Source organism: Salminus brasiliensis, chromosome 5 (assembly GCF_030463535.1).
Source record: "Salminus brasiliensis chromosome 5, fSalBra1.hap2, whole genome shotgun sequence".
In the NCBI taxonomy this organism is placed as follows: Eukaryota; Metazoa; Chordata; class Actinopteri; order Characiformes; family Bryconidae; genus Salminus; species Salminus brasiliensis.
The window spans coordinates 39,168,066-39,190,407 of record NC_132882.1 but is presented as its reverse complement, the minus strand read 5'-3'; the positions used below and the strand labels follow the sequence as shown (position 1 = coordinate 39,190,407).

Genomic DNA, 22,342 nt, shown 5'->3' with positions numbered 1-22,342 from the left:
TTTAATTTTTTTTTTACTTAATTGTATATTTATGTTTTAGCGAATGCTGTGCCGAAAATCAGTGTTTGCTACACTCCCTTTAAGGTCACGGACATCAGGATTTCTATGGTTTAAACGCGCAGCGACGTGTCACATACTGGAACTAGGAAGTAGTTTTTAGACAAAGTTTTCTGTGGCTAGCAGACCAAATATTTAATAAATGATAGCGCTAGCTGATAAAAAAAACAAATCGTCTGATAGTCTCCGACCACTGGCTTCTTAACAAATGAATGTAGCACGAGTGAGTCCTGGACTTGTTTTTTGCATCTTTTTTGTAGTATCCTATTTCACAAACAAGGTAAATAAAATCAGTCATTTTCGATGAGCTTAGCGTAGTTTAAGTTTAAGCAGTTCTGTTTAAATGGTACTAATCGATATAGACATGCTTAATGTGCTATTAATCATGCTTCATAAACAGTTTGGCATAAAAAATCAGATTTCCATTATTTTAGTCTGGTTTGTTTCAATTGTTCATGTGTATTACGTCATCTGTATGAGTTTTTGTGATTTTTTTCTTGGCTAAACCAAACATTTCTCTTTTTCATCAGTATGTTCTGTCTGTCTTGAAGTTTACATATCCCACCCTTTTTCTGGGGTAAGTCCACTAGCATCCACATGCAACAGTGGGTTACTGTGCATCAGTTATTTTACAATTCAGCTGGTTAAGTATGTCGTTCCATTGCCACCAGGTGGCAGACCTGCACTGGCGCACTTTTGCTTTTGGTGACTGGGAAGCTGGGATGGGTAGAGGTGAACGGTTTTCCCAGGTACCAACTTATTACTTAATAATTTTTTAGACATGCAACTGCATTGGGTATGGGTGATAATATTTCTTTGCTTAGTCATTACGAAATTGTCTAGTTTATGTCTGTGCTATTTAATCAATCAATTCAATCAGTCAATTTGTTTTTATTCAAATTAATATTTTAAATGATTCAAGAAAACACTTGGTGTCAGTATTTTAGAGTTTTCAATTAAAAAAACTGTCAGTGTATATAATACACAACAATTGATTGTCTTATATGTTGGTGTGTATGTATAGATCTGCGTCTATGTTCTGGCTTCCTGGGTCAGTCCTTTTCTTGGGAAATATTTATGCTGGATCTAAAGCCTTGTCCATTCTGGTATGTTTGTAGTTTATCACATCCCCCAGGAACCATTGTCAAGATGTGCATTTGTCATGACTTCAAACCACTTCATTTACTCTAAAAACAGTTTCTGGAAATAGTATTCCTTCTGAACTCAATATACTCTAAATTGTAAATAACTATATACTGTACTATACCAATTTATTAACCACCAGGTCCTGTTTGTGTCCCATCAAAACCACTGCTTGATTTTGTGAGTTTTTAGAGCGCTTAGTGATTTAGTTTTATTTATTCAGTTATTTCACAGGCACAGTACTGGTACTGTCAATTGACTAGAGTTAGTCCTATATCTTATCTGTAGTCCCTGGCCATTTCTTAAAACAGCAACCTAAAATGATGCATTTAGATAATACAGAGACTGATACCCAAAAAAGTATAATGCAGGCAATGGGGTTCTAATCTAAAACGTGGGTGTGATTCAAAATACTTCACTGTAGATTTGTTAGCCTATGCCCTGCTTGTCAGACAACATATAAAATGTGGCATGATCATGACAGTATTATGTAGCATAGCAGTTTCAGAGCTCAGAGATTCTCTAATAAATTTTAAATGGCTTAAATTAAATCTAACTCGTTGGCTTGTTATTTATGTGAGTTTTAAATGTAGGATTAGAGTCAATCCAGACACCCAGACACTTAGCCTGATACTGGTAGTTGTGTTAAGAACAGTGGGTTTATGATTATGAACATTCATATACTGTGTTCTTAATTTTAAATATGCTTTTATCCATTTAAGGCAATTAGAGACTTTAAAAAAGGATAGCTTATTATTATGTATTCCATGACTTTCTGTCTTAAATACCTTTCTAAGGTTAGGGATAGACCCTATACAGCACATATATAGGACAGCCATTATCTATCATTGATTTAATCTTTTCCAGAAAAAATTGGATATCATCCTAGCTAAAGTGAGAAGCTCTAAAACCAAATTGTGTGGGATGTAGGTTTAAAGGAGAGAATATTAGCACTGGCACCCACCATATTGGATACAACAGGCAGAATGCTAATAGACATATAATAATAATAATAATAATAAGCTTGGGGTTACTGTTCTGTAAAGCAGCTTTGCTAAAGGTGCTTTGTGGCAATCCCAGCTATAAAAACCCATTACACTCACTTTAATCTTAAACCCTGTTGTTTATTGATGTTACTGTTTGTGTGTTTTTTTGTCTTTTACTGGTTAGCCTATCCCTTTCTTTTTTGTGCTACAAAATGTGTCAGAAGTGGTCTTCATACTTCTCATTAGAGTCACCCAAAGAGAGGTAAGCAGTGCTAATTAATACTAATAAAGTCTGGCAGATGGTGCCTAGCAATGTTGGTTTTGGTTGTTTTAAAAAGCAAACAATTTGAACTAATACATGTGCAGAGCCATTTCATGATAAAAAATGTAACCCCCTTCATTAGGGCTGTAACAATACATAAAATTTGACATTAGTGGGTTACAATGCAAATATAGTGTAGTGTAGTGTAGTGCATTAACAACACTTTTTTTTCTATATGAAGAGATCATCATGGATGAAAATATTCAGGTATGTATCACTTATATAAATGTATCATGTGTATGTGTATATATATATATATATATATATATATATATATATATATATATATATATATATATATATATCACTCATATAAAACATAAAAGTTTTATAAAACTTATATAAAAGTGCTGCAATTAAACAAATTTTACTTTAGTCTTCAACAAGTTTGTTGTTTATGAAGTAGACTGTGTTATATGCTTATTATAATATGAGCATATGTTTTTTTTTAGTCTAACTTTGATGTTGTTGTCAGCTTTAACCCTAACACTTCACAATCCCCAGGTAAGCTATTTTAATCCCCTATTTTCTGCAATATTATAATAGTGATTGATAGTTTACCTAATCAGATTTGCCAAAATGGTACATCAATTGCTATATTTCTCCCAATAAAATATATATATATTTTTTGATATTCATTTATGTTGTTAGTGGCCATCACCAAACCCTCAGTATATCGTAATGATAAAAGGACATTTTGGTATTGAGGTCCAAAAAAAAAAAAACTTTACTCTGCTTGCTTTCAGTTTGGACCAAATGGCTATGGTTGGATCGCCATCCATCTTTTCTCTATTGGTGAGTTTGTTCATTTTATTTTAGATGGGAGAATAACACTTAATTTAAAGAAGAAAAATAGAATAATTGTTTGGTATGTAATGGTTTTATGTAGGAACCTTCTCATACTCAATAGGGTTATAATTGTCTTGTCTTAGGGTTAACATAGAAGCTTGGTGCTCATTAGTTGATTGAGGTGCTGATTCAGATGTAGTTTCAGGTCAGCTAAAAGTGTGAATTACAGAGGAGGGACCAACAGCCTCAAATCTTGATAAATCAGGTGTGTAAGCAGTTTGTTAGACGTTATGACTCCTCACTAGAATATCAACTGCATTTACCCACCATGTTCTAATACCAAGGTGATGGTGACTGGGGGACTTTGGAATTGCCAGTCTGCAGTGCAGAAGGCAGATTTCATTTCAGCTTTTGCTTCTGCTCGGTCTCTAAACTTCCTGGCTCTGACTGAGACGTGGATCACCCCAGACAACTCTGCAACTCCAGCCGCCTTGTCATCCGCCTTTGCCTTTTCCCATTTTCTACGAAGGACTGGCAGGGGCGGTGGCACAGGTTTGCTTCTCTCTCCTCTATGGTGCTTCACCCCGTTCTCTTTTTCTAATCTTGACATTTCCTCTTTTGAATACCATGCTGTTACTGTCTCCTTTCTCACTAGACTTCACATCATTGTTCTCTATCGTCCTCCTGGCAATTTTGTTGATGAACTGGATGTTCTCTTGAGTGGACTCCCTGATGACACCTCACTTCTTCTACTTAGCGACTTCAATCTTCCATTAGAGAGACTCCAGTCATCATGCCTTCTTCCATTGCTATCATCTTTTGATCTCACATTCAACCAGTCTGCACCAACACAGAGCAAGGAAAACTCTGGACCTAATCTTCAGCAGACCTGTCCCTGCTCTGGATGTGGCTGTGACTCCTTTGGGCTTCTCTGATCACCACTTTCTCTCCTGTCTCCCCCTCTCTGCTCCTTCAACCACTACTTCCACAAGTTCTTCCACTCTTTACCGCAATCTTCGCTCTGTTTCCCCCTCAGCTCTTGCCTCAACAGTTTTGACCACTCTTCCACATCTTGAATCCTTCTCCTCTCTCCCACTAGAAACTGCTACAAACACTCTCCTCTCATCTCCACCTCTGTCGACCTTCTCTGCCTTTTCTCATCTAGGTCAGCAAATTTTTCTCCACCTTCCCCGTGGCTGTCAGATGTTCTCCACAAAAACCGTAGAGAGCTAAGAATGGCTGAAAGGAAGTCCCCTCAGTCTCTTCTCTCCAGGTTTAGAACAAAAGTTGCTGCTGCTAAAGCATCTTTCATGCAGATTTCTCCTGTACAACATCTGGAGAATTCGACCCTTCTTCTCTAGAGAGGCCGCACAGGTGCTCGTTCAGTCTCTCATCACTTTGAGACTTGACTACTGCAACTGTCTTCTGGCTGGTCTCCCTCTGCGCACCATCAGGCCCCTGCAACTTATCCAGAATGCAGCGGCACGGGTCTTCTTCAACGTTTCTAAATTCAGCCATGTCACTCCACTGCTGCATTCTCTTCACTGGCTTCCCGTAGCTGCCCGCATCAGATTCAAAACCTTGACGCTGGCCTACAAAGCCAAGAACGGACCAGCCCCTCCGTACTTGATGGCAATGGTCAAAAGCCGATCCTCACCAAGAGCCCTTCGAGCTTCAAGTGCGGCTTGGCTCGACCCGCCATCCCTCAAAATCCACGGAAGACAAGCGTCCAGGCTTTTTTTCTGTCCTGGCACCAGTGGTGGAACGAACTTCCCCTGGGTGTCCGAACGGCAGAGTCGCTCGCTGTCTTTAAACGCAAACTGAAGACCCACCTCTTTCGAGAATACTTGGGCGAATAGCAAAGTGGTCAGCTTAGTGAGTTGTGTTTAGTAGTGTCTAAACTTAGAGGTATCTTTGAATTTTTAGCCTATTTAAACTAGCTGAGGTTATTCTTGGGTAAATAGCAAAGCACTTCTGTAAGTCGCTCTGGATAAGAGCATCTGCTAAATGCCATAAAAAAGTAAATGTAAATGTAAATAAAGGACAGTAATAGTGTGTTTGTTTTCTCCTCTTTCAGGGTCATACAGAGTGTTCCAGAAGAATTCAAAGTCTAGTCATCTGAGGTTGTGCTTGAGGACTTTACAGAGTTTGTACAGACTAACATTCAGTTTTGAATCACTTTTCATCAGTTTTCAGATAAATGCATAAAATGATTCTAATCAGGTGTATGTATGTGTTTGTGTATATATATATATATATATATATATATATATATATATATATAATATTATACTTCAAATAATATGTAGACAATTAATAATTAAAAATATGTTTTAGCTGTGTCCAGAATAATAAACAACTACAGATCATTCTAAAATGGAAATACTGCATGACATTAATAGCTACATTTAAAACAATATTCTGAATATCTTGTAAAGCATATAACATCAAAGCATATAAAAAACTTTTGTTGTAATTCGTAATATATATATCGAAATGGAATACATAATTATATATAAATAAATGAAATAATATACAAGTAAAATGATTAAATTGATAAGTGATTTTAAACTTTTGAATGATGGTGCAAAATTACTCTCTTTGGTAATAAATAAAGATCATGAAATTCTGAGCACTTTTGTTATCAGACTTCTTGACCAACCTTACATTTTATATTGCAGTGACCTTGAACAGCAGTTAATCAACTACATGGTCAGGTAAATTGGCTGGATTGTATTTATTTATTACTTTTTTTTTTTTCTAACCAATTTAAAATTTTAAAATGTTTCATTTGTGTGATTTTAGCATGTTGCTGTTAGTTTCTGCTGCACATCCAACAGGTAACCCCACAAAATTCTAGAAATTCTTCATTTTAACATTTTGGGGATATCCCAGAAGTTGTTTTAATAATGTTGTAAGGATTTTTTTTTCATTCATTCATTTTTTATTATATCATAGGTGATTTTTTTGGTGCCTTGGAATTCCCCTTTCTCATGTCGTATGAATTCCACAGTGGATGTTTTGCCAGGTGAGCTTCCTAGATTCCTCTATAGGTTCAGTTGTGAAGGCACTTACTCTTATTTAAGTATTGAATTGCTGATATTATGTTCATGATATATTGGTTAATATTAAAATGTCACTTCATGCTAATGAGACACACATTCTCACTTATAGTGCTATACTTGGTTTTCTCCTGCTGCTGGCATCAGTAAAGCTGAAGAGTGGCCTATCTTTGGTTCACTGTGCAGTCTGGTTCTTCCTGGCCAAGGTTAGATGCATCTTGACAATTTGTGAAACCATTCTTGTCTCCCTCCTTTTGTACTCACCAAAAGTAAAAAAAAAAAGAGATTTAATGTACAGTCGAAACCAGACGTTTACATACACTATATAAAAGACACATATGCATTTTTTTTCTCACTGTCTGACATGAATTTAGAATAAACTTTTCTCATTTTAGGTCAGTTAGGATTACTACAATTATTTCTGTTTGCTAAATGCCAGAATAATGAGAGAGGGGATTTTTAAATTTTTTTTTTTAGTATTTTTTAAGTATTTGGTACCATTGTCCTTAAAGTCAAACGTTTTTGATATTCTCACAATAGTTGGCGAGAACTTTGGTCATTTCTCCTGACAGAACTTGTGTAACTGAGCCATGTTTGTAGGCCGCCTTGCTCGCACATGCCTTTTAAGCTTTGCCCATAAATTTTCAATAGGATTTAGATCAGGGCTTTGTGATGGCCACTCCAAAACATTGACTTTGTTATCTTTCAGCCACTTTGTAACCAGTTTGGCAGTATGCTTCAGGTCATTGTCCATTTGGAAGACCCATGTGCGCCCAAACCTACTGGCTGATGTCTTGAGATGTTGCTTCAGTATTTCCATATAATGTTCTTTCCACATGATGGCATCTATTTTGTGAAGTGCACCAGTTCCTCCTGCATCAAAATAACCCCACAACATAATGCTGCTGCCCTCGTGTTTCACAGTTAGGATGGTGTTCTCAGGCTTGCAAGCTTCCCACTTTTTCCTCCAAATGTACTGATGGTCATTATGGCCAAACAGTTCATTTTAGTTCCATCAGACTACAGGACATGTCTCCAGAAATGAAGGTATTTGTCCCGGTGTGCATTTGCAAACATTAATCTGGCTTTTTAATGTTTCTTTTGGAGTAATGGCTTCTTCCTGGCAGAGTCTTTCAGCCCATGTCAATACAGTACTCATTTCACTGTAAATAATAACACACTCTTACCAGCTTCAGCCAGCATCTTCACAAGGTCTTTAGCTTTTGTTCTTGGGTTGATATGCACATTTCGCACCAAAGCACGTTAATCTCTGGAACACAGAACCTGTCTCCTTCCTGAGCGGTATGATGGCTGGACATTCACTTATTAACTCAGATGTTGCCAATAAACATCAGAAGCTTCCAAAGACATGAAATTATCATCTTGGCTGTCCCAAATTGTTTAAAGGCATAGTAATTTTAGTGTATTTAAACTTTTGAATCCCTCGCTTGCTTTTATTATTCTGGCATTTAGCAAATAGAAATTATTTTGGTAATCCTAATTGACCTAAAATGGGAAACGTTTGTTCTGATTTCATGTCAGACAGTGAGAAAAAAATTCATATGTGTCTTTTATATAGTGTATGTAAACATCTGGTTTCAACTGTATATACTCATCTTGATTCAGTTTGGTAAGTCTTACCAAACCATATTTACCCTTTGTGTTGGACACAGATGGAATTAGGCCTCCACATTTAACCCATACGTGCAGTGAACACACACACATACACACATAGTGATCAAACGTACACAGTGACCGTAATATTTCAGTACAAATATCTGTACAAATATATCATTTGAATGCAGACTAAAGACTAAAGAGCGAATTTAGAGTCTGGGTTTTGTTTTATTTTTTTAGAATATTATTATTGTTGACCATAATTTATAATAACTCTTATAACTCTATAATAAATCCGTTTTGCTTTAAACAGTCAGAACTTTTTTTTCTTTTAAAAACAGTTGTTACCTTAAGAATGTTTTGACAGCCTTATATCTCACACATTGGGTGAAATTACTCATTTTATTATCTTATTTTAAATCCCACTGACAGGTACTGGCATCTGGGCTGTCCTTTTTCATATTTAGCACAGAGCTTAGTCCTCTAACACTGTGCTGGTGAGTTACCAGGCTTTTTTTCTTTCGATAAATGCTATAAAGTAGCTTTAATATCATCTTTTTATTAATTTGTAAGAAAAGCTGAGTACCAAGAGCCAATTTCCACATAATAGATAACACAAAATAATGCATGTTTTGTTTTGTTTTGTTTTTATTTTACAGCATCCTTACAAACCATGTTGGGGAAGCATTATCAATACATTCTGACAGAGTTTAGGAGGAACAATGGGTATATAATTTTTCAGTGCCTACTAATGGTCAGGTATCAGGTATTACAGATATTATCTTCTCTATGACTTCTTATCTAATCTAACACTTACTCTACCAAGATTTAATATTTTTATCACTGTCCTTTATCACTGTCCTTAGAAACCCATTCTGAATTATGACAGTAGGACACGGATGCAGTATAATGAACTGAAAAAGGCAGTTCCAAATACTATTTAATAAGGTTTTTGATTGATTGATTGTTTATTTAATTACTTTTTACTGTTGCTGGTTGAATGACCATGTTGGTAAACATGTCTTATAAAACATAAGTCTTTGATGTTGTACAAAACCTACAAATACTAAAATCAAAGTCTAGATTTTGACTCAAGTTTACAGTCCTACATTAAATTTAAGTGTCATATCGTATCATATCATAGCATTGTTGTGTAGCACTGGCACTTTCTGTACTTCCTATGCATGCACAATGATTTCTGTGAGCATTGTGTGATTAAAAATATTGTTGTGGTGAATGAAAATAGTTTTTTTTTTTAAAGCTTTTTAACAGTATTGTTGTTTCTTCACGTACCACAAGTTGTTACTACAAATGGAACTAAAAATATTTAGTTATATAATTATAACAAACAACTATAAAAATGTCATTATGCAATAGGATGTACTTAGTATGTAATGACAAAATGAAAAGATGATGCACTGATTTGTCTGTTTTATGGATATATGTTCCTGGAACCTTGGCCATATAGGAGCACTTTGTACATCTAAAAGTACTTTTGTACATCTGTTGCTGCACAAAATTACTAATACCCTTCTACACTGTACATCAATTATAAGAGGCAATCACAGGACCACCACCCATCTATTGTCTCTAACTGTAGGCAAACATCCTGACTGATCAGATCTAGATCTGGAAGTGAGGGGAAAACAATGGAATTTGACATGTATTATCCCTTTTATACAGGCTTATGTCAGTCATGTGTAATTAAATTTGTAGACATTTAACTGATGTATTTATAGGCACAGACTAACAAGCATAAGGCATTCTTTTTGTTAAAAAAGGTTTCAAGGTTTCTTTATCAATAAGAAAAAGTGTTATGGTGTCATCTCTACTATGGTTTTTAGTTTACTGGTTCTTTTGGTTGTAAGAGGTGAGCAGGAGACGTCTGTAGTGATGCAGCATCTCGTGGTGTGGCAGATGTAGTTTAAATTCCAAGGCTACAAGCACTGATAACTCAATTGCCAAAAGATCCTTCCTATTCAGACGAAATTTCTCCTCCAGCCTCTAAAAAAAAAAAAAACAATCAATCTATCTTGACAGACCATAGCAAACTCTACTTTTACTTCTACTATAAGTTTATCTTTTAAAATTTAATTGAAAGTTTGTAAATACAATCAAAACTGACTACAGGAATTTCATCTCAAATGAAAGAAATCATATAGTACAAGTTTGCTTTTTTGCTTCAATTTCTTACAAATGTTCTCACCTTACTAGGTTAAAGTTTTGCTCTAATGAGACACCTAAAAATTATATATTAATATTAATGAATATATTTTGGTATATGTGCAGAGACAGTAGCACTTACCTTGTCATGTTATTACACAAATGTATTCATGCATCTGAACTTTTTACATTTGCCTTTCTCTAATAATTGAATAACAAAGGTATTCAGAGAAAGCTCTGCTTAGGCTGAATCTTAAATGGTTTGCTATAATGTACTACATTTTGCCAATAGAATAGGAGTCTTTGGAGCAGATAAACACAAACCTTTTAGCACCATGCCTAATGCCAAACATGGGGTAGAGGGGTGTAAAGCCCCCAAACAATGAACATAGATCAAGCATATCAAGCATACTAGATCCAGAATCTAGTAGAAAGCCTATTCTGGATAAACTATTTTAGTACCCTTGATTTAGGAAGAAATAATGAATGAGCTGGTGCCCCAGTTCTTTTTTTTCACATATTGTGTATCTTACAAAAAGTCAATCTGAGTTATGAGGGACCTTTTAGGCAAAACTGACCAAAACACACTGACCAACCTCTCACACTCTCTATGGAACTCTGATACAGTCAAACTTCTCACACTCATGATTAGGGTGACCATATTTAGATTTTCAAAAAAGAGGACACCAAGGATACAGTCATCTCCTGGAGTTAGGATGTTATGGCCAGAGGGCTTAGAGTAGGAGGGAGTTTAATATCTCTAAAACACATGAATGCAAAACATTTAGTAATTTAACAAGACTAAATAAAACTAAATAAATGAAATCGTTTTAATAACATTAACTTAGCACAAAAAGTAACACGATTTTGTGTTAATTAGATTCTTTGTTGTAACAATGCTTCTTAAATCTTAAACTTTTAAAAGGCCTGTTAATTTCCCTTTTAAATGGTGCCACATTTGTAAGGAACATGCATTTGTGGGATGAGCAGTAAAGCTGAGTATGTGGGTTGCACCCATGAACAATTTGCTAATTCTTCTCTGCCATTGCCAAACAGCTTATTTTGCTGTTGCTATTGACACTTCTTTTGCTTCTGCTACCCCCCAGTTGCTGCCAATCCAGTGCGTCCCAAGAAAACAACACCACAATAACATGTTTATGCAGTCTTCTACAGATTTGCAGTCAAGGTTTGCAGGATGATATGGCCGACGGCTCTCTGCACAGACAATCTAGAACAGACTGCGCGCAGCCAATCTCTGGTCTCATCAGGTTGCCAGGAAGCCTGCCATAACTGCCCTTTACCGTCTGGCCTGTTTGCGCTAATGTGCACTGGAACCTAAACATGTAGAGGAACGTTATGTTCAGTGATGTGTCCAGATTCTGCATATAGCAGTTGGATTGTAGGGATAAAGTGTGTAGAAAACGCGGAGAATGCTATGATGATTGCTGCACCGATAGAATAACATCTTTTGTTGAAGGCAGTGTGATGGTGTGGAGGCTTTTCATCACTGGAGGCAATCGCAATGCAGAGAGATGGAGATGAAATTCTGCAACCAGTGGCATTCCCATCCATCTCCACAGTCTGGGACAGCAGTCCTGACCTCAACCCTAGAGAGGATTTGGCAAATTTTTCATGGGCGCAACCCATGATACTCAGCTCCACTGCTCATACCACAAATGCTGTTCCTTACAAGGGTGGCACCATTTAAAAAGGAAATTAACAAAAATGCAAGACAAATCAAGACAAATAATTTCACAACTTTTTCCATCAATGTGACCTATAACCTGTACAATGCAATTGAAAAACAAACAAACCTTTACAGCGGAAAAATCTAAAATAAAAACTTAAAATAACCTGGTTGCATAAATATGCACACACTTAAACTTATACTTTGTTGGAGCACCTTTGGCTCTCAGTCTTTTTGGGTAGGAGCCTATCAGTGTAGCACATGTGGCAATATTTGCCCGCTCTTCTTTGCAAAACCACTCCAAATCTGACAGATTGCGAGGGCATCTCCTGTGCACAGCCCTCTTCAGATCACCCCTCAGATGTTCGATGGGATTCAGGTCTGGACACTGGCTGGGCCATTCCAAAGCCTTAATCTTATTCTGGTGAAGCTATTCTTTTGTTGATTTAGATGTGTGCTTTGGGTCATTGTCGTGCTAAAAGATGAAATTCCTCTTCATCTTCAGCTTTCTAACAGAAGGCCGGAGGTTTTGTGCCAACACTGACTGGTATTTGGAACTGTTCATCATTCCGTCCACCCTGACTAAGGCACCAGTTCCAGCTGAAGAAAAACAGCTCCAAAGAATGAAGCTGCCACCACCATGCTTCACTGTAGGTATGGTGTTCTTTTGGTGATGAGCAGTGTTGTTTTTGCGCCAAATATAAATTATGTCCAAAAGTTCAACCTTGGTTTCATCAGACCATAACACATTTTCCCACATGCGTTTGGGAGATTTCAGATGTCTTTTTGCAAAATTAAGCCGGGCGTGGATGTTTTTCTTTGAAAGATAAGGCTTCCATCTTGCCACCCTACCCCATAGCCCAGACATATGAAAAAAACGGGAGACTGTTGTCACATGTACTGCACAGCCAGTACTTGCCAGAAATTCTTGCAGCTCCTTCAGTGTTGCTGTTGGCTTCTTGGCAGCCTCCCTGACCAGTTTTCTTCTTGTCTTATCATCAAATTTGGACAGACGTCCTGTTCTTGGTGTCCCTGTTGTGCCATGTTTTCTCCACTTGATGATGACAGTCTTCACTGTGTTCCATGGTATATTTAATGACTTGGAAATTCTTTTGTAGCCTTCACCTGACTGATATCTTTGACTAATGGGATCCCTCTTATGCGCTGGCAGCTCTTTGCGGACCATGGCTTGTGCTGGAAGATGTGGCTACAAAAATGTCAGGACAAGCCTACTAGAACAGCTGAACTTTATTTGGGGTTGATCAGAGGCACTTTAATTGGTGACAGGTGTGTGCTGACTCCAATTGAACATTAGTTTAAATGTAATTGGTTAAATCTGAACACAGCCACACCCCCAGTTATAAAAGGGTGTGCACACTTATGCAACCACATTATCTCAGTTGTTTATTTTTACCTCACCTAGACTTCTGTTTGTTTTTCAATTGCATTGTACAGGTTATAGGTCACATTAAAGGTCGAAATTAAAGTTGTGAAATTATGTGTGTTGCTGTCATTTTTTTACATCACAAAAGCCTGGCATTTGAACAGGGGTGTGTAGACTTTTTATATCCACTGTATGTTACCAATGCTCCTAGTGTCGGGAGCAATGAACGTGTGGGTTAATTGGCAGTAGCAAATTGGAAGAAGAAAGAGAAAAATGTTTTGTTTTGTTTTTTTATCTTAAACAATATCTCTTTCTTTCCTGGTAAGAAGTTTGACCAAAGGTTGCATGTAGATCCAGGTGCAAACAGATCAACTCTGGTGGATGAGAAGATGAGATGTAAAGAGACATGCTTAAAGCTGCAAAAATCTGCACACAGAATGTGTGGCGATCGTAGAAGCAAACACTGATGATGGTCACCCAACTCAATCAAAATCCCATACTTCCAAACCTTTCACACTCACTATCAAACTCTCAGACAAGATTAAAGTATTTAACATAAATATACTGTATGTAAGAAAATATGAATTTTGTATTTGAGAGTGTTTGATGGTGTGTGTAAGACAGAAGGATAGTGCATGAGAAGTTTGACTGTCTAAGACTGTCTGAGTATAAGATATGTTACTGCACATTTTATCAGTCCAACTATATTAGCAGTTATACCTACCATGTAGTGTTGCAATCAAAATTATTCAACTCCCACTGCAAATGTAGATTTATTTACATTTGTAAAATTGCTAATATATCTAAATTAGCATTTAAGGTAAGATAAGATAATCCTTTATTAGTCCCACAGTGGGGAAATTCTCACAGGAGCTGGTGCAACAGGCTGCCACCTCCGCTGCGCTATCTTGAACATTTAAATAGCTCAACACAACTAAAATGACAAAGTGGTTTCTCCACTTTCAACACAAAATGCCACTTTTAATGACTACTGCAGTTTCCAAAATTATTCAACCCCCCCAAAATAAAAACTGCAGAAGACCTGCAGCAGGCACTGAGATTTTAGTTTGCACAGTGAGGCACATGGTAAATACTAAAGGTCTCCACACCTGTACATCTCTACTGATGCAAAAGCACAACAAAAGCCGGATCCAAATCTTTGGTAGGATTTGAAGAAGAACATTGCTGCATGAAAGCCCAAGAGTATTAGTGAACTAGATGCCATTGCCAATGAGGAATGGGCTAAGAATCCTTATTAACACTACCAGAAACTGGGCTCTGGCTATGCATACATTTGCAGCAGGCCATAATAGTAAAAGGGTGTTCTACTAAGTAGTAAAGATGTTTGTAATGAAGGGGTTGAATAATTCAGAAAAAAACATATATATGCAGTAGGCATTAAAAGTGGCATTCGTGTTGAATGTAGAAAAACACAAGTAATATAATTCCAGTTATATTACTTGTGTTGTGCTATTTAAATTGTTTTGTTTGATTGGTTTATTGCAAACAGGTGAAAGTTCCTAATAAACCTAATTTGCAATGAGGGGTTAATCATTTTGATTGCAACTGTAGGTGCACTTTTTTGGTGTGTACCGATTATGTTATGAGATTCAATTTAATTGACAGGAATGCAATATTGTTGTATTGTAGCTGCATTAAATAAAACAGCTTCTGTTTAAAAGTATACAAAATACTCACATCAATCAGACACTTCACCTCAGGCCTCCTAAGATCACTGGCAATCTTTGCTGCAAGTAGGATGCAGGCACCGGCACACAGCTTTCTGTTCTGCTTATTAATTTTACCATGTATTGCTAGCTTCTCAAAGTAAACAAAAGCCATGGCAACTGTTGGCTCCTCATAGCCACAGTCATCCTGAGCCAGCTTTCTGATCTCCCTCTTAAGACTAAGGAAGGATAGAAGAATGCACACGTCATTAAAATATTATATAAGATTTTATATTTTATATTATAAGATATAATATAAAATATTATATCTTCTGTGTTATTCAAATCACACCTTATTATTTAAGAAAACATATTTAAGGAAAATATTAAAATAATCTAACTAGAATTGTAACTGGAAAAAACAATCTAAAATGAACAATGTCAATCTAAAATGAAATGTCTGATGTGAAAATGAACATGATTGATTTTGTATATTGAAAGGTCGGTACAGTTTAATTATAGAACATTTTTTATTTATATTTATATATTTTTTTTCTATGATTTTTATGTAAATAATACAACTAAGCTAAATAAAATAATGCAATATCGTGTTAAAACACCAAATGACAAAGGGGGCAGAAATATTAATGATAAAGGCTTGCACCTTCTAATTTTGCTGAGGGTTATCTGAACATGCGGGAACTTCTCACCAAATGTGTCATTCATGTCTCTCTTCAGGTCTGATGGCTTCACATACTCTATCACTGTGGTCTAGAACATAGCATACATCTTAGTTAAAGCAACAGTATGTAGCATGTACCTTAAAATAACAGCTTCAAAATCATGTTGATGCTGCAGTTGTGATAAACTCTTGTTCATCATAAATAATTGGGTTGTCAGAGAATGTATGCATTCACCATGTAGGACTGGAAGACAAGCACACGTTTATGTTTCCCACAAGGCCACTGGGGATCATCTATGAGATTAGGGTCATATTCTACATAGTCTCGAGCTTCAATTCCTGAATGTGAGAAGACAAAATGATGTTTAACTTTTAAAAACTTTTTTTCCTTTCCAGTTAAACATTAAACAGACTACAAGGATTTGTTTTTTGTTGTATCTTCATATCTTCATATCTAAAAGTAATCAAACTGGCATAAAGCCAGAGTACAAGCTGGTCAGTACTTTTTAACACTTTTTTCATAATAAGTGCATATAAGAGCTTATTTGGAGCTTTTCTTATATTTCATTTACATTTATGGCATTTAGCTGACGCTCTTATCCAGCGCGATTTACAAGGTTACTCGTATTACAGAGGTGGGCCAATGTATTGTTAGGAGTCTTGCCCAAGGACTCTTATTGGTGTAGCGCAGCATAGTCACCCAGACCGGGAATCGAACCCTGGTCTCCCACATGGTGTTGTAACCCAGTGGCAGGTAGTGGTGTTATCTGTTGCGCCACACCAACCACCGTGGTATTTCCATTGTGATATGGAGGTTCAGTTCATGTGGGCTAAAATAAATATAGTTCAATGAAAATAAATATTATTGATGTTTTATGTTAAATAAGTCACAAAGTCTTGTACATACAAAACTGCTTCACTGACCTCTCATTTTGTGAGAATGGATACCTCTGACAGGGCCTTGAATATGTAAAGTACAAGGCCTAGATGCCACATTAGAAATGGGGCCACATAAGGTTGGATATAGCAGTTCAGTGTAGGACACTGTCTAAAATAAACATGAAATCCTAGTTAGCATGGTTCCACATCCAATCAACAACTAATCAACGAGTACAAGTAAAAAGGTCATCTACTTGTAGTATCTGACAAATTAGTTATTGTTATGGACATACACAGATAGCTTCTATAGACATTGTACCTTTCCTTCTGCGCCAAGTTTCACACCCTCCAGCTCAGTGGTATTTACTCTGGTCCCCATGCCACTATGAAAGTGTTTCATATCCCTAAAGACGATACAAGAAATATGAGGGCGGTTTTAACTATCATTATTATACTAGTCATCAAGTCCAAAGGGTTAGGGTTAGGGTTAGTTATTATGCAAATAGATTATGCAAATAGATAAGACAAAACAAATTATTGAAAGTAAATCTTTATAAGTAATGAATAAAAGTTTATCAATTTGAATAATTATCTCTATGAAACTCATGTCTTCTTTGTTTATATCATCTCTCTGTATTTACATAACATGTACCGGTTTATGTACTAGCCTGTGAAACGTACATATCAGAATATGTTATAGAAAATATATAGTGTGAATTTACAATGTAAACTGTTGAGGACAGTAATACATACCCAAACTGACTTAAATCTTGATAGGGAACCACAGAAAACACACCATAGAGGGCCCTTTTTAGACTTATTAGGACTATCCTAAACAAATACCAAGCGCAGGACATGAAATAAGACATTACAAAGTGAGAAAAATCATCAGAAAGTAATGGTATGGCAAGGCGTTTGGGTTTGAGATCATATAAAGATAAAGATGATATATCAGAATTTCAGCTTTTATTTCCATATACTTACAGATGATTGTTTAGAACACTTATCATCGCTTAGAATTGGTGGCAGACCACCCAGTTTAAGTATTAGAACCATCCTAAAGTAAATTAAAATAAATACCCTTCATTATTTCGTTTTACATGCTTGCAATAACTGCATCAAGCCACCATCGCTGTTTTGCATTCTTCTTTTGTACTGCCTTTCCAAGCAATTTCTTTTATCAGGTTTCTTGCTTTAGTCTAGGAGATGTAACGTTAGACCTGACTAATTAAAAACTTTTCCACCTATTTTCTAGGGCTGCTTTGCTGCATCTGGCACAGGGTGTCTTGGATCTGTGCAGGGTAGCTTGGCCTCAGTCACAGGTCATGGGTCTTGCAACAGGATAATGAACATTGGACTATTCTGAAGAGTCCAGGCCTGTTTCATGAGTTTATTTATTTTTTTTAATAATTTTGTTGAAGCATGGTTGAAAAGCAATTTCTGATTTTCATTGGTGATTTTTTTTTGTAGCATTTTTATTTATTATTACTTTTGTCAGATTTAAGTTAGTTCTGTGACCATTGTGGGTTTTTCCTTCATTAATTGTTTTTTTGTTGTCAACTATTATTGTTCTTTGGCCCAGCAAATTTCAATTTCACCTTCTGATTCTTACTGCTGTTTTTATTTTTATTATTTTTATATATATACAAATAAACATACACTATATTGCCAAAAGTAAATTCCATGGCCACAGGTGAATAAAAGCAACTTTCTGCAGAGTCAATCACTACAGACCTTCAAACTACAGGTCTTCAGATTAGCTCAAGAACAGTACTTAGAGAGCTTCATGGAATGGGTTTCCATGGCCGAGCAGCTGCAACCAAGCCTTACCTCACCAAGCTCAATGTAAAGCACACTGCCACTGGACTTTAGAGCAGTGAAGACGTGTTCATGCTTTTTCCGTCTGGAGTTTGCCGGTTGCTAGAAGATCGGTACTTGTCTGACCTTATTGTGCCAAGTTTGGTGAATGGGGGATTAAGGTGTGGGGTGGTTCTTAGGAGTTGGGTTCAGGGTTTATGACCCTGTATGTATAATTCTGGCTCTTTACTGATTTCAGAAATCCCAAAAATGTAATCGTGCATTTCTTGATTTTTGTGTTATAATAAAAGATGCATGTTCTACACACATTCTGCTCCAAAATGCCCAAAGCCCTAGAGCAGTTCACTGAAATCCCAATATTGCCATGACATTCATGTCCATGTATGGAATCTTCCAAATGCAACTGTAGATTACACTAGTTATCAAGTCCAAAGGCCAAATATTAGTAAATAAAACCTAACACTCTGATCTATCGTCTCATATTCTTCTTTTAATCTCAAACCCAAGCAAATACTGTAGTTTTTATTCCAATATTTTGGAGAAGTCTATGTGGAAGATGGCAGATTACCCCAAAGATTTGTATAATAGAAGTATCCTGTCTACCTGCCATTACGCGTGTCATGTTGTCTCATGTTCTTGATAAAATGAACCTTCTTACAACTCTTAGGGTCAGGCAAGCCTGTTGAACATCTACTGAAAGATAAGAGATTAATGTGGTTTCACAAGTGCAATGAATGTTTTTACCAGTGCTATAGAACATTATGTGGCGGTATTCTGAACTTAATAAACGTAATATTCTTTACCTTAGCAAACCTCAGTTATTTTAAAAAAAAAAAGCAGTAGTTCTTTAACTTGTCTTTAAACCAGTCTTACAACCCTGGGGACCCAAAAGGTTCTTGGTTCTTCTACAGCATGACAAGCATCCTTCTTTTGCCTTTATTATGAGGGAGTGGGGTTCCATTAGGCCAATTTATTAACAAAAGGAACCTTCTTACAATGTTTTGCTGTAGGAGAACCTGTTGAGCATTACATCACCAGCTGGGAGGGTGAAGGCCAGCATATGCTTTCTCCAAGACACATGAAGGGCCACCACATGTATATGTATATGTTCGATGCCCTTGGCACATTCATTTGTCATGGCAACAGTACTTTTATAGGTTGAATGTAAATCTATTTATTAGATTAGAGATTTACATTCAGAGAAACTGAAAATTTGTTAACCCTCCTGTTACTTTTTTAAAATACAGGGCAAATAGTTATCTTTATTGGCGTATGAAACATTTCCCCTTAGATTAATAAGTATAATGAACATGTAAATGAAAAATCACTACTTTAATGTGTTTAAAGAGAGACATTTATATAAAAAGGGGGACGAGGTGGCAATGCTGCAAGGGCAAATACAATGCAAATAAAAAATATCTAAATAAAATAAGAATAAAATAAATATCACATTTTTGCCAATGTATATGAAAAGGGCAGTTAGAGTTTTTTTAATTATAAATAATGAGCTTTAAAAGGGTGAAGATTTTAAATATACAAAATATTCAACTAATTAATAATAACTTTGCTAAAGACGATGTTTAAGGAGAAAATATATATATAATTTTTTTTAACTACTTTCCAATGGTTAAATGCGCCATGGGTCAATTTGTCCCAGAAACATTAACTGTTCCTGAACTGTTCCTTTTCCTTGAACATAACAGGACGGTTAAGTTTCAATCAACAAATTAGGAAAAAAAGAATAAAAGAAACAAATGAATAGAATAGTAATTCAGAACTTCAGACCTCTGCAATTCCTCAGCAAAATCCATGCTTGATCCAATCTTCATGCAAGTGCTGTCAGAACTTTGCCCTAAAGCATCAGGACACTGGGCTACAGAGGAGTATCCTTGCCTAATTGCCTCAGGTGAAATTGAAGAGTTAGCAGCCAAATACAAAGACTCCTTTTCAGCATTTGTCGGTATGCTGTACTTGTTTTCTGTGGTTGTCTTTGATGCTGGACTCGAACTCTTAACAGACAGACTGGTTCCATATCTAGATTGACCTTGGTTTTCACTTTCCTTTATTACAGGTTGGCTGTCAAGAGAGATGCTATTAAGAAAACGGAGAGCCGCATGTCTGCGTCCAAGTTCCATGCTGAATGAGGTCATGTGCCAACATTGCTGTTAGTGCCAGCTGTCTCCACAATGAAGCACTTGAAATAAAGTGTACTTGAAAGGCAGTCAGGTGGCAGTCATTAAAGTCAGGAAATAGACAGAAAAAAGTCAGGAATATAGATAGAAAAAGAAAAAAAAAGAAAAGAAAAAAGACAAAATAAAGCCTTGTTTGTACATTTAGGACAGTAGCATCATGACCTAACCTCACTTACTCAGAGAAAATAAGATAAATTTTTCATGTATTTGTATTTTTATGTATTTGTATTATATTTATTTTTGAAGTATCATAGTAACAGAATGTTGTTCATTTGGTGTATTAGCAAAATTCAGCTTTCAGCTGTTTGCAATAAACCAAAGAAAAAATGTAGTAGCTCAACACAAGTAATATAAGAAGTGTTTTTTCCAAATTCAACACACCATTGCACATTTATTGCAGTCTCAGAATTTTTCAACCCTACTTTATGACAAGCATCTTTAGTACTTAGTAGAGCACCCTTTTGCTGTTATGACCTGCTGCATTGCCAGACACCAGCTTCTGGCAATGTTCCTGATGAATCTCTTAGCTCCTTAGAGTTATTTAAATTGTTTTTGCTTGACTTTTGCTGAAAGTTTGTCAATTTTGCTATTAAACCTAATTTGCAATCATTTTGATTGCAACTGTATGTCCAAGCCTTGACTTAGAAGTATGTGATTAATTTAAAAATCATACAAAATATATGCTAGTAATAATTTTATCATCATTTTAATAATTCTGCAACATATTTACAATACCACATTCAAAAATACACACCAGAACTATATGTATATGAAAGCCTTATCTTGCTAATAAAACATTTTTGTTTAATTTTGCCTAAATGATTTTCCATAGATCCAAGTGCGATTTCCATTATATTGTGAGGATTTTGTCATTCTGAAGTGTTATGGCACATCTGTGATGTCTTTGGTGAGAATGTAGCAAGGTAGGGTCGTCTCCTTCTCAAGCGTGAATCTGTTTGGTCATCATCTTTGATATATCCTGGTAAAAAGCATTATGAAGTTAGTTTGTAGAGGAACGTTTTTATTTTTGCTGTAGACTTAGCTGACAAAAAGGCATGTGTAACTCCAAAGCACATAATGCAAACATGCTGTAAAACCCCCATGCAGTATACTTAAGCAGGTGATTTTTTTTTTTTTTTTTTTGACAACATAATAACAACGATATAATGATGAATAATGAATAATGATGACTTGGAAATAAAACATCAGGGATTATGTGTGGTCCAAGACTGTCTTTTGTCTGTTTGTTTTGTCTTTTTCCTGACATTTTCACCTGTTGACACCACTAACCAGATTAAACACTGAGACTCCCAGTACAGTGAGTATCAGAACACAGCAGAACTAGCAAACAGCACAAAAGTCAATTGTCCAATCTCTTTATATGAGTGGCAACCCACTGAGCATGGCCACATCAATCTGAAGTGACATCACTCTGGTCTTTCAGTAGAAAGCAAAGTTAATATATTACCATTACATCAGTGACATAAAATGGTCTTAAAATGACAATAATGGTGTTGCTTTTGTTGTCAACAGGGGTTAAAATATATTGCCTTTTCTAACAATCCTACAATTAATTCTCTCTGAAAAATGTGGTTTTGGTCTTCCAGACCTCAAATTTCTCCTATCCTGTTAACTGCCATTTCTTAATTACATTACAAACTGAAGAAATGGCTGCCTGAAAACGCTTTGCTATCTTCTTGTGACCTTCTCCTGATTTGCAGTCATCAGTTATTTACATTTTGCAGCTGCTTGTTGGGACAAAGTTTGAGGGGTCTTTTAAAGCTTTAAAATTTGCATCACCTGGACATTTCTAATGATTACTGATCAACATCTGATCAAACATAGCCCTAACAAGGTCTGAGACCTTGCACCAAATCTGTTGTAGAGATTAAGA

General features: G+C 36.1%; 2 protein-coding genes across 3 annotated transcripts in view; one reads left to right on the top strand and one right to left on the bottom strand.

Moving 5' to 3' along the window:
• Nucleotides 1-34: 34 nt before the first annotated feature.
• Nucleotides 35-21,636, top strand: tmem241 (transmembrane protein 241). 2 transcript variants are annotated; one of them, XM_072680304.1, is made up of 15 exons: nt 35-337; nt 588-634; nt 729-806; nt 1,082-1,163; nt 2,371-2,448; nt 2,690-2,715; nt 2,961-3,012; nt 3,255-3,303; nt 5,375-5,420; nt 5,979-6,014; nt 6,103-6,137; nt 6,256-6,325; nt 6,472-6,565; nt 8,409-8,473; nt 8,636-9,219. In XM_072680304.1, the coding sequence occupies exons 1-15, from the start codon at nt 266-268 to the stop codon at nt 8,688-8,690; spliced, it is 885 nt and encodes a 294-aa protein (XP_072536405.1). In that variant the 5' UTR covers nt 35-265; the 3' UTR covers nt 8,691-9,219. The 2 variants fall into 2 exon arrangements, with proteins under 2 accessions (XP_072536405.1, XP_072536406.1); XM_072680305.1 differs by lacking the exons at nt 8,409-8,473; nt 8,636-9,219 and adding an exon at nt 20,328-21,636.
• The window catches only part of rbbp8 (retinoblastoma binding protein 8), a 17,201-nt gene continuing 16,011 nt past the window's right edge, over nt 21,153-22,342 (bottom strand). Inside the window, 1 exon segment of the mRNA XM_072680303.1 lies at nt 21,153-21,427. Within this exon segment, the coding sequence (XP_072536404.1) occupies nt 21,318-21,427 (110 nt within the window). The 3' untranslated portion in view covers nt 21,153-21,317.

Bases quoted from the DNA above. Each gene is read 5' to 3' on its own strand.
- tmem241 (XM_072680304.1), top strand. From the start codon at position 266: ATGAATGTAGCACGAGTGAGTCCTGGACTTGTTTTTTGCATCTTTTTT. The intron at 338-587 runs GTAAATAAAATC...CTTTTTCATCAG, and splicing joins TATCCTATTTCACAAACAAG to TATGTTCTGTCTGTCTTGAA. The intron at 6,015-6,102 runs GTAAATTGGCTG...GTGTGATTTTAG, and splicing joins TTAATCAACTACATGGTCAG to CATGTTGCTGTTAGTTTCTG.